The following is a 13442-nucleotide window of genomic DNA, read 5'->3' as shown; positions in this document are numbered from 1 at the left end:
TTTTGCATGCGTCTATTATATTTATTTACTTTGAATGTTTTTTTTAAATTTAACTTTACGCACCCAAAAACGTTTGTTTCCTTTCCTTCTTACATTATTATGCAAAAAAAAAAACTCTCCACAAACAGCACTTTTATCCTGTCTCGCCTCTCTGTGTTTTGCCGTCTGCCCTCGTCTGCAATAGTTTCCAGCCTCTGTGTTCTGCTTTACGCATCCAAACACGTATGCTTTTGTCTGAGTTTCCTGCTTACATTCTCATGCAAAACAAACAAAAAGTCACTCTCTCTACAAACATCACTTTTATCCTTTTATTCTATTTTGCCGCACACAATGCCCTACACACATTAGACCACACAAAATGCCACCTCACACACTGCCCTACACACATTAGACCCCCCCCAAACTGCCACCTCACACACTACCCTACACACATTAGACCCCACAAAATGCCAACTCACACACTGCCCTACACACATTAGCCCACTCACACTCTGCACCCCCTCACCCTCAAATAAATAAGAATACAGTTTACTTCCAAGGCACTGCAGTCATTTACGTGAGCCACTGTCAGATTGTGTATTTTTTTCAGTACTAATACAGCCTTTAAAGAAAATAAAAATACAGTTTACTGACAAGTCACTTACCAACACTGCCCCCTCTCACGCAGACCACACACAATGACCCCTCACACAGACCACACACACTGCCCCCTCTCACACAGACCACAAACACTGCCCCCTCACACATACCACTCACACTTACCCCTCCACACAGACCACTCACACTTACCCCTCCACACAGACCACACACACTGCCCCCTCACACAGACTACACACACTTGCCTCCTCACACAGACCACACACACTGCCCCCTCTCACACAGACTACACACACTGCCCCCCTCTCACACAAACCACACACACTGACCCCTTGACACACTGCCGCCACATACACTGCTCTCACACATTACCCACTCGCAGTACTTTAGGTCACACACACTGCACCCTTACACCCCGCACACACCCACAGCCTGCACCATTACATACTCACACTGTGCCCTCATACAATTCCCCCTAACACACTGCCCTCTTACACACTGCCACCTAGTTCGTACGATGTCAGTAGGTGCCTTTTCTAAATTTTAACAAAAACAAAAACGTTACAGGATCAAAGCGTTTCTAAACCGCATCAGTAGATTATTTTTTTTTTTCGTCGGTTAATTTCTATTGGTGCTAGGTGTTTTGTGCTTAAATTAGAATTATTGGTTAACTTTATTTAACAAATAAACAAAGTTCACGTGGACGTTGCGGTCTGAAAATGTTGTGGCGCGCGCCGCGCTCTCCCACTGTTGCCACATGCATTCAAATCACCAGGCTGAACACCCCCTACTCTCCATATGGTCGCAAACCTTTTCTTTGATCTCCGAAGCGCGTTCTCACAGGCTCCTCTCCGCCCACGCGTCTCTCCCCTTCCGTGTAGTTCCGCCCCGCCTTCTCTTTCTTGCAACTTTTCCGGAATATCGGCTCTGTGTGACTTACTACTTGACCTCCTGCCTCTGTGCTTTGCATTCATCTCTTCTATTTATTTACTTTTGAATGTGTGTTTCATTATTTTACTTTACGCACCCAAACACGTATGCTTTTGTATGACTTTCATTCTTTGCTTTCCTGCTTACATTCCGATGAAGATCACTCTCCACTAACAGCACTTTTATTTTGTTGCGCCTCTCTGTGTCTTGAGGTCTGCCCTTGCAAGTCGCCTGCAACTGGTCCTTCACGTACACTGGCCCCTCGCACACAGACCACACACACTTTCTAAAACGCATCAGTAGATTTTTGGGTTTTTTCAACGGTTAATGTCTATTGGTGCTAGGTGTTTTGTGCTTAAATTAGAATTATTGTATAACTTTAGTTAACAAAGGAACAAAGTTCACACTGCCCCCCTTTCACACAGACCACAAACTCTGCCCCCCTCTCACACATACCACACATCTATCTAACTATCTATCTATCACCCACACTCTATCTATCGCCAACGCTCTAGCTATCTATCGCCAACGCTCTATCTATCTATCACCATCACTCTAAATACTTATCTATCTATCACACAAAATCTATCTATCTATTGCCCTCACTCTATCTATCGCACTCACTCGATCTATCTATTGCCCTCACTCTATCTATCGCACTCACTCGATCTATCTATTGCCCTCACTCTATCTATCGCCCTCACTCTCTATCTATCACTCTATCTAGCTATCGCCATCACTCTATCGATCGCCATCACTCTATCGCCCTCCCTCCCTCTATCTATCGCCCTCCCTCCCTCTATCACCCTCCCTCTACCTCCCTCCCTCTATCTATCACCCTCCCTCTATCTATTGCACTCACTCCATCTATTGCATCACCACAGCATCACTCAGCACCACCACAGCATCACTCAGGGGCACAACAACATCACTATGCGCTACAACAGCATCACTGAACGCCAAGCTTTATTACAAATTTCACAAAAAGATGTTAATATTTCACTTCTGTTCTTGGATTTTCGTCACAATAGAATACACTAAACATAATCTTCACAAAAGTTATTTACTAAATTTTAAGCTATTGCCATTATAAATTACACTAACTTTTAAGTATTAATTATTTAAAAAAATTAAAAGCCATTGTTATTTGTAATATCAATACATCTAAGTCACGTAAATACAACACATATTGCCTTACAAATGCTATAGGTGTCACATTTGCGAAATTTACAACTATTGGAATTGTAAATGACAAAGCTATTAATTTAGCTATTTTCAAAACCAACACATAAATAAAAAATTTGGCATTTACAATACCAATAACTCAAACTTTCCTAATGCGAGACCTATTGCATTGCAAATGCTTGTTTCTGGTGGCAGGCCAGTTATAAAGTGAAAGTCCTCTGACGTCTGAGTTCCCGCCATGCATTCAACATAAAACGAGTATTTCTGTACATGTAGTATACGTTTTTCAATTGGTGCCAGTAATTTGAACGCTTACCCTTGAAACAAAGGGATGAGGCGATTGTGGTCAGCGTGGGCAAGTGGGTGTCCATAGAGAGACAGGTAAAAGTGCTTGTGAATGGCAGTGGCCTCTTCCTCAGTGTGAAAAGGAAGAGGTGTGGTGCAGCGGCCAGGGCGGCTGACTCCGGAACCCAGGGGCTCACGGTTCGGGCGCCGGCGGCAGATCAGCCCAGCGCCATGTGACTCTGGGCAATAGCTCGCTTAATCTTCCCGACGGCCCTCAGCGCCTTGTCACCCTCTGGTAATTGTTTGCGCTTTACAAACACTGGATAATACAACTGCCCAGTGGATGTGGGAGCTTGGCTCATTCATCGCATGCTTCTATCTGGGAATGAATGGTACCTAACCCTGTGTGACTGCCATCCATCCCCAGCTTTTGAAGTCTTTTATGGTTGAATTAGGCCAATGTAGTATCCGGTGACTGGACATTTCTTAGTGTTTTTAGACAGACATCTCCTGTTCATTTTCCCAGACCCAGGGTAATGATGCTTTTGTTAGCTCGCATAGACGTGTCTTAAGGGTTGTCAGGCTCTTTATAAATGGCTGCAGTAATTCACCATCCAATGATAGTTCCTGATGGATGTCACAGAAGATGGGGCATTTGCTGACTGGATGTCCCTCATCTTGGCCAGGTCTGTGGCCATGCTGTCTGTCGAAAACTGGTACTGGAAAAAATTATGCTGCTCTTTAGGAATTTGCATTTCTCCCTGTGGAGAGTTAGACCAAAGTCTTTAAGTCTCTGGAACACTCCTCTAAGGCGGGCAAAAGGTTATTCGAGAGTTAAAGCATGAACTAAGATGTCATCGCTCACATTGAGTTACTGTTTTAATGCTGTCAGTATTTCCCTGATGGTGTCCTGGAAAATGCCTGACACATTGGCAATCCCAAAATGTAGTCTTTTATGCATGCAGAGGTCTATGTGCATCAAAAGAGTGGTGATGTAGCGGCACTCCAGTTCCAACATGATTTTAAAACACCCTGACTGGAGATGCATGTTGGAGAACCAGAACTATCTTTTGATCTCGCTCACCAGGTTGTCTACTGAGGCTTATGTGCCTCTCCCCTTTGTTTGCCAGATTTGGGAGGCAAATATCAATGCACAGTCTAACCTCGCCTAGTTTGTTGGGCTTAACCTGCTTAATTATTTCATTATGCTGCTTAACATTCTTAAAGTTACATAAAAAAACTGCTACACATATGGTCCATCAGCCAGTACTGTACTAGGCCACAGCAATGAACTAATCCACCACCACGTGAAAAGGCATAGGATAACCGAAGAGGTCTGTAACATGCTACTGGCCAACAGAGGACTTTAATTTAGTTCACCACTGAAAGTTCCGACAAGCAACATACTGTGGCCATTTATTTGCATCTCACAAGGAAGGGGTGATATTAACTTAGACCCTCCCATCAGTTCCTCCACCATTTCTACCTCCAGCTATGCTTGCTTAAGACCATAAACTTCACAGAAATATTGCAGAATGGACAAACCAATGCAGCAATCGGCTAAGTAGACTATGATCATAAGCTAAACCATAAAGGGACCTGCAGAGTTACTAAAAGCTGCCACCTTACATAAGAGGATAAACAGTGTGTCTTTCTTTCACGCTTCTCCAACTTTCATAGAGGTAGAAATCGCTATATAAATGTTGCAGTATAGCACAATGACACATGACTGAGCCTGTGCTCAAGTACCGGAGACAACATCACAAACAGTGTTCCTTCAATTTGCTTATACTTTACTCTGCACCTAGCCTCTGGGGGGTGTGTGTCATGACACATTCTTCCTCATATTGACAGTGTGTGTCACTACATCCCTTCCCACTTTAGAATATATTCCAACCTCAAGGGTCAACAGTTAACATGTTGCGTTATATGAGCAGGAGTAATGGTAAGTCCTAACTTCTCTGATTTGGCCTTAGTTTTGGTTTCAGATCATGCCTCTCACTGGACCCTCCTCATCCTGCTGTCAGGTAGTCAACCAGGCTTCAACATGTTTCTGTTGGTCTATATTAGATTGGTACTTTGGACATTTGAGTGGGGTGTCATGGACCTGTCTCATTAGTTTCCCCTCCCATTGATGAGCTTCCAGGCTCACTCTTTGTGTCATTGAGTTGTTGTGGTTTTCCGCCTCGCTGGCACTAACCTAGGTCATTCTTTTGATCAATTACATATTTTTAGTCCTTTTTTGGCTTCTATCATTGTTCCCTTTTACTCCTATGAAATTTGAATACTGTTTCATAGCGCATGGGAAACTTCCATCCCGGGTAGGGTTTACTTACTAGAAACTGGTCGCCTATCTGTGTTCTGGTTGTAGTTTCTCATTTTTGCTGATTTGCTTGGTCTTTGGTGTCTTTTCTACTCCTTTGGCAGGCATCCTCATCAAACAGTGCAGGTTGCCACTGTGGGGCAATTGCAAGGGTGTCTCCTACCAGTCTTCCAATTGATAAGATCACTGGAGTACATTGGTACAGTGAGAGGTGTTGCAGGAATTCTTCAGGTAACAGTAGGAAGCACTCAACGTCTTCTTTCCGCTGAATCACAATCTAAAGCACTTTATTGACCTTATGAAGCACTCCACTCCCCCCTCCCCCCCCCCCCCCCCATTGGCTTGATGTGATCATAGGGTGATATTTTTCCAGTGGGTTGTCCTCAGCTGTTGCAGGTAATTTTGAAAATCACTTTTTTGAGTGAGTGGGTTGCTGTCAGTCTTTATTTCTTGATGAATACCAAATGTTGCAATGCAATAGTTTTCTCCTATCTCAGGTTTTATATGTTCAGCCAAAGTGGTTCTTGCTAACTCCACAGCTGGGAACTTAATGCATGAGTCAATGAGGACATTGTTCCTTGGCGAGGACTGGAGCTGGCCTTTCATCTCCACTTAGGAGCTGGCTCAGTCTGCACTCTTGTACAACCTTTTTAAACCAGCTTGTACATCTTTGGGATCCACAGTTTCTCACGTAGTGTGGCTTCAGTCTTGCAATGTTCTGGTGACCTTGGGGTGACCAAGCAACAACCCTCTCCTGAAGTGCCTTAAGGACAACATTTTTGGGTCCTCGACAGCAGAGGGACTTATCCTGCTCTTTTTAGGTTTGCTATAACACTTACTTCTGATTCGGACTGCTTCTATCGCCACCCCCTCCGCCCTCTCCCCAACAGCTTCCATGGGGCGACCCGAGTCGGTTCTGGTACTTCGTCTATGACAATCTAGTTTTAAAATACCTTTTCAACGAGTTGATGCCGGTGAAATGGTACTCTTGTGTCCCTCACAGCTTGACAACCATATCCTTGAAGCATCCTAACCCTTGAAAGAAGTACTGGAACTGCTATAGGGTGCCATTAATGTGACATTCACTCGCTTGTCCTTCAAAGAATATCAGTCTTACATTTTCAGCTGTATTGCAGATAATAAGGATCCAGTGCCTTCAAGGATGGTGTGGAACTTGGTTGACATCTGTCCTTCCAAAAGTTCTGGCAAGAGGAATGAGCGGACCCTCTTCATAGTCCTAAATTCTAGTGAGACTAGAAAGTAAACTGGATATGGGTGTCCGCTAGATGAACTCTCCATAGTCCGTATTGTTGACTGACACTCCCAAATGAGAGTGCTTCGCATATTGGCTGTGGCATTTTGCATGTTTTCCGGTGGTCGGCGCAGGCAATAAGGGAATACCTCTTGTTCATTGTCAAAGTTTCTGCCTGCAGTGACATGCATGGCGTCTGAGGTTGGTGAGCAGGCCATGTGGCAATACTTTGCTGCATCAATGGATGAAGGAGGTTCCATTCAAGTTTCCATATTTGCCTATGTTGGGTTTTGGGACAGGAGGCTGGGTTTGTGAAAACAAAGCGACTGCACCGAAATATTGAGGCATGGGGTTGATTTTAATGTCCTCTAATGCATTGCCGTGAAGCGCCCTTTTGTTTGTAAAAGCCTCTTTGCGTTTATCTGCTCCTTCTATTTCACTCTATACAACACTTTCACAAAGGAGCTCTGAAGACATTTCTGTCAGCGCTGCACAAGCATTGGCATAGCCAATAGGTCTCGCTTTTGGGACCTTATAAGTATTTAGTTATGCAGCACAATATCCTTGTGCAACAACAACTGTTGCATGGCAAAACACTTATAAGGTCCCAAAGGTGAGACCTATTGGCTATGCCAATGCTTCTTCTTAATACTTGTATGTTGTATTTTTGTCGTTTTGGTCTTGTTAAGTTTAGATAGTTTATTTTTCTAGACCGATGTGGGGTCCATTTGTGGTGTTATTGTGTTACTGTGAGTGTTGGTACAAATACTTTACACATTGCCTTTGGGATAAGCCGGTCTGCTCGTGCCAAGCTACCAAGGGGGTGAGCAGGGGTTATCTAGAGTGTATCCCCCTCACCCGGAGCAAGGGTCCCTATTTGGACAAAGGTACCTCTGCCAACTAGAGACCCCCATTTCTAACAAATGTGTGTATATATATATGTGCATTAATGCCGATATAAAATTACATCTGAGAAGGAAACAAACTGATGCACAAAGAATGTGAAAGGGGCAGTTACATAATTTGCAAATTTTTGCACATTTGATCTATTTTGCACAAATGATTTGGTTACATATTTATTGAAAATGTTTACAAGTGACCATGCCCTACATTGTAGTTTTAAGTGGTTTTATATTTATATAAAAAAATATATTTTTATACAGAAAATGTTCCTAACAATATTTCTATGTATTTATCATATTTATATTATCCACTGATAATGTATTTTTCAATACTGCATTTTACGCAGTATAAAATAATAGCTCACAAGTGCAATCAAGTTTGTTTTACCCTATGAATGTTATAACATCTACCTCGTAACAACATATGATGTGAGAAGCGAAGTATCTCTACTATGTTTATTTGGTGATGGTCACGTGATTTATGATGCAATTGGTAAAAACAATGGCGGATGCAATACTCTGTGTGTGATCAAGGGCACTCAGTGCTCGAAACGCGTCGCAGAGGGAGAGTCGAATGAAATAAAAATCTTCCTGCCTGAGTCGTGAGGGTCCGTTTCTCCTTTTCTTTCGCGTTGGGATAGCTGTGAAAGCAGAAACTACGTGATGGTGTGGAGAGTGCACTATTTATATATATATTCACTGAAAAAACCATAGGTTTCACACATGTTATAGTTAGCGGAAATTTTACTGATAAAAAACCAATGAAATTCCCCCGTTATAGTTAGTGCAGGCAACTATAACTCACGCGACCGCAATCCTCTGCTGATGCTAATACTGTTTTGCCCATGTCTTCTTCCATACATATTTAGCTATACATATATTACAAATATTTTTTTTTCATAAAGACACATATGTCATCAGCAGAAGACTGCGGTCGCGTGAGTTATAGTTGCCTGCACTAACTATAACGGGGGAATTTCATTGGTTTTTTATCAGTAAAATTACCGCTAACTATAACATGTGTGAAACCTATGGTTTTTTCAGTGAATTTGCAAGGTTTTTTAAATGCTAATTCCTAACTATAACGTGTGTGAAACCTATGGTTTTTTCAGTGAATTTGTACGGTTTTTTAAATGCTAAGTTACTTTACGCCATTCGTGGCGTGCGCGCCCACTTAACGCAGTTCGTTCCGTGCCGCACCGCGGCAGTTCGTTACGCACCGCGCGCCCCCTTTACGCAGTTAGGGCCATGTACGCACGATGCGCTTCGCGCACCGTGCGCACATGGAGGACATAGGATGCACTTCGTTTTGAAAGGTAATATTTTAATTTTTCGGATATTTTATAAGCCATGCACAAATGGTGCCCTTCGGGCACCATTTACACACGGGGTGGAGAGAGTGTGGATAATTTGTTTTTTTATTATTTTTTTTAAAAAATATTTTAGATTATCTCACAGGTAATAAGCCATGCACAATTGATGCCCTGCGGGCACCAATTGCGCACGGGATGGAGAGAGTGTGGAATTTTTTTTTTTTTTTTTAATTTTTTACCGTACGCGTACGGTAAGCGTAATCGGCGAAATTACCAAAAAAATAAAAATTCCGTTTTTGGCCTTGGGGGATCTATGGGGACTCCCCCAACATGGCTATGTGTGTGGGAGCTGTCTAAACAGCCCCTTTACATGTTTTTGGGCTTTATATTTTAAAAATCACTCTCAGTGCGAGAGAGAAAATGGCGGCCGCCGCTTCCTGGTTTCGGCCGATTCGAATGTTTACTAAGATCTAAGAGCCAATCAGAATCGCGCTCGCGCACGCCACCGTACGCGTACGGTAAGCGTACCGTAAGCGCACCGTAAGCTGGCTCAGATATATATATTGATTTAAAGGCTATTTTCTCAGAATCTACTGAACAGATTTACACCAAACCTACAAAAGGCACTTCCTTGACCTGAGGACTACCTCTCTGCCAAATTTCTAGTAATTCTGTTCAGCCGTTCGGGCTGTAGCCCTGTCTAAAGGTCCTATGGAAAAATGCATGGGAAAAACGCGTTTTGGGACCCCCCTTTTATCTCAGCCCCCGCTTGACGAATCCCCCCGAGACTTTCAGGGTAGGAGCGGAGCGTAGCGCCCCACCTATTTTGAAAAATTCGCGAGGATTCGTCGACCGGCGCCAAAGTTATTCAAAATAGAATGTTGCGGATTTCCTATGGAAACGTTGTCCTAACTATAACTACCTACTGGCGACTGCCAGTAGGTAATATATATATATTCACTGAAAAAACCATAGGTTTCACACATGTTATAGTTAGCTGGACATTTTACTGATAAAAAACCAATGAAATTCCCCCGTTATAGTTACTGTAGGCAACTATAACTCACGCGACCGTAATCCTCTGCTGATGCTAATACTGCATTTAGACACTTATTTGCCCAGGTCTTCTTCCATTAAATTTTAGCTATACATATATTACAAATATTTTTTTTTCATAAAGACACATATGTCATCAGCAGAGGATTACGGTCGCGTGAGTTATAGTTGCCTACAGTAACTATAACGGGGGAATTTCATTGGTTTTTTATCAGTAAAATGGCCAGCTAACTATAACATGTGTGAAACCTATGTTTTTTTCAGTGAATTTGTACGGTTTTTTAAATGCTAAGTTACTTTATGCCATTTGTGGCGTGCGCGCCCACTTAACGCAGTTCGTTCCGTGCGCGCACGGTGCGCTTCGCGCACCGTGCGCGCACAGTGAGCACGCGGTGCGCTTCGCGCACTGCGTGCCCACGTTACGCTAGATGGGCCATGAACGCACGATGCGCTTCGCGCACCGTGCGCACATGGAGGACATATGATGAGCATCGTTGTGACAGGTAAAATATATGTTTTGTTCACTGATCATAAGCCATGTACAAATGGTGCCCTTCAGGCACCATTTGCACACGGGGTGGTGAAAAGGTGGATATTTTTTTTTTATTATTTATTACCGTACGCGTACAGTAAGCGTAATCGGCGAAATTTTCGAAAAAATTAAAATTCCCTTTTTTCACTTGGGGGTTCGTTGGGGACTCCCTCGACATGGCTAGGTGCTTGGGAGCTGTCTAAACAGCCCCTTTACATGTTTTTGCACTTTGTTTTTCAACCCCCTGTCAGAGTGCGAGAGAGAAAATGGCGGCCGCCGCTTCCTGGTTTCGACCGATTCGAATGTTTACTAAGATCTAACGGCCAATCAGAATCGCGCACGTCACCGTACGCGTACGGTAAGCGCACCGTAAGCGCACCGTAAGCTGGCTCAGATATATATATTGATTTAAAGGCTATTTTCTCAGAAACTACTGAACAGATTTACACCAAACCTACAAAAGGCACTTCCTTGACCTGAGGACTACCTCTCTGCCAAATTTCATTAAATTCTGTTCAGCCGTTCGGGCTGTAGCTCTGTCTAAAGGTCCTATGGAAAAATGCATGGGAAAAACGCGTTTTGGGACCCCCCTTTTATCTCAGCCCCCGCTTGACGATTCCCCCCGAGACTTTCAGGGAGCGGAGCGTAGCGCCCCACCTATTTTGAAAAATTCGCGAGGATTCGTCGACCGGCGCCAAAGTTATTCAAAATAGAATGTTGCGGATTTCCTATGGAAACAGGGTCCTAACTATAACTATATACTGGCGACCGCCAGTAGATAATATATATATATATACGTGTAATTGGCTACAATGTAAAGGCAAATTAGGTTTTTTGTTTTTTTAAATTGGTGCTGCCTTACCATTGAAAAGCTCTCTTAGTTCACTGCACTACTGAGTGTAGGGTTTTGAATCCCCATTTCTTACTCCCTCAAAAACATTGGAAATTGATATCAAGAGAGCGCCTGGTAATGGAGCCATTTTACATTTTCAATGTACACTTGTTTTACTGCCTTGTAGAGATAGTCTGAAGAGGGTTTCCCTCTTTCCCCTGCTGCCATTAATTTTTCATAATCCTGTAGTAAAGCAGCAGAACAAAGTTTCTGATGCTGAGTAAGGTGTAGCGGCCTCCATTTGCAGCAGGAGTGCTCGATTTTAGTTCAGAACATATCCTGTTAGCAGGGTCTGATTAAAAAAAAAGTGTGTATGCGCACTTGAAGTAGTAGTCCTTGAGTACTCTTTTCCACACTCTTACATTCATTTGTGAATCTGCTGTGAAACGTACAACTACCTTTTAGCAAAATTCAAAGAGGACACTTTTCTGTTTGTATAACTTGCATATGACTGTTCGCATCTTAGATGTTTTGGGGGCAAGTCACAAAGGCATATAAGAACTGAAAGAGTACTACTGGAGCACTAATTTACAAACTCTAAAATGCCTTTGTGAATAAAACCCATTATTTTGAGAATTAAGATTAAATGGATTACTCTTGCCATTAAAATCACTATGTCTAATGTAATTTTTGAATTTTGTCACTTAGCTTGCATTATAATTAGGGCAGGCACTTGCCTGCTTTATGTATGGCAAGACTAATTCTTTGTATAAATGGGCTCTCTTTCAGTGGGAAATATTCCATATGAAGCGACAGAAGAACAGCTGAAGGACATTTTCTCTGAAGTTGGTCCTGTTGTCAGTTTTAGGTGAGCTCTTTTTGTATGTATTTCTGTTCATTGACTTTTGCAGCCCGTTGCAGAGCTATACCATTAACTTAGTAATTCTGGGACAGGGTTATGCCCACTTCTCATAGGAAGTGGTTGTATATGGGGCGTAGTGACCCCAAGGATAAGTAGCTCATTGGCTACTACCCTACACTCCTCTAACACCTCTAAATTCGGTATTTAGCGGAGCCCCTGGCACCAGAAAAGCAGATCCTGCAGACCTGAAAGAAGATGAACGTGGAAAGTTGCAAAATCAGAACAGCCAGCAACTGACTTGGCGCCAACACTGCCTGCTGACTTCGACAGTTGCACCAAAAGACGTCTTGCCGTGCAGATGCTCCATCTCCAAATCCTGGGAGACCCTCCAGTGCTTTAGCCAGGAACCAAGAATTTCTGTGGAACAGCAGAACTATTCCCCTGCATCCTGCAGGTACCAAAGACTGAGCTGTGAGGCTCCAAGACGGCTGATACCCGACGCCAGAAAGCACCTCTGCACCCGAGCTGCCTAGATAGATCTGAAGAGGGCCAGCTGTGCCAATGTTCTCCCCAGAACCTGCATACTCAAAGTCCACTTTGGGTTTCCATACTGTGGCCTTCTCAAATATGCCTGTTGCCTCTGTTCTCAGGCCCACTCAACCACTTCTGCTCCTAGTGACGAAAACCCAGTGCATAAGGACACCTCTGGATCTGTTGCCCCTGGCTTGTAGAGAAGAGTACCAATGGTGTCCCTACATCCCGAGTATCATGAGGCCTGAGCCCCCCTGTTGGTTCACCCCGACTGACTTCCTAGTCAAAACCTGCAGCCTCTTTGACAGAAGACTGATACCCATTGACTTCCATTGGGCACCCGACTCTGTATTGCACCCCTTCACCCTGCCGGGCTAGTGCCGCTGGTGGTGTCTAGCTCCTGGGTACTCACAAACATTTTCTCAGGGGCCGCAAAGTTTGGTCTTTGGTGTGACCGTGGCCCGCACTGATTCCAGTGGGGGAGGGGGAAGTAAAGTGGGTGTAGGGGAAGCGTGTATATCTACTGGCTGAATTCAATTGCACAGTGTGAAACCAGAAAACCTGGGATGCATCCCGACTTCTCCACTTGACCAAAATGTGTGCACTGGGCAATTGTTTTATTTCAATATCCCTCCTTTTTCTTCATTATCACATATAAGAGGAGTTCAAAATACAGGACTTGAAGATGCATGCTGTACAAAACCATCTCCTGTGCTTGGCTGTAATCACTAATGGCATGGTTGTCCGGGTGGGGGTGGGATGTGGGGTGAATGGGTGGGAAGCATGAACGTATCTAAATTCATATTTTAAACCATCACTTTATAAAATACTTCTGAATGCAC

The 13442-nt window shown here is 43.5% G+C and overlaps 1 protein-coding gene across 6 annotated transcripts in view; it reads left to right on the top strand.

The window, feature by feature from the left end:
- CSTF2 (cleavage stimulation factor subunit 2) overlaps positions 1 to 13442 on the top strand; it is a 446855-nt gene that overhangs the window by 24797 nt on the left and 408616 nt on the right. For all 6 annotated transcript variants that reach the window (XM_085607739.1, XM_085607738.1, XM_085607736.1 and 3 more), the window contains exon 2: positions 11997 to 12075. In XM_085607739.1, coding sequence (XP_085463865.1) covers positions 11997 to 12075 — 79 coding nt within the window. The remainder of the gene's footprint in view (positions 1 to 11996; positions 12076 to 13442) is intronic.

This window comes from Triturus cristatus, chromosome 5_2 (assembly GCF_964204655.1).
Source record: "Triturus cristatus chromosome 5_2, aTriCri1.1, whole genome shotgun sequence".
In the NCBI taxonomy this organism is placed as follows: domain Eukaryota; kingdom Metazoa; phylum Chordata; class Amphibia; order Caudata; family Salamandridae; genus Triturus; species Triturus cristatus.
Note: the sequence above shows the minus strand (reverse complement) of the source record. Positions and strands in the feature narration are given on the sequence as shown.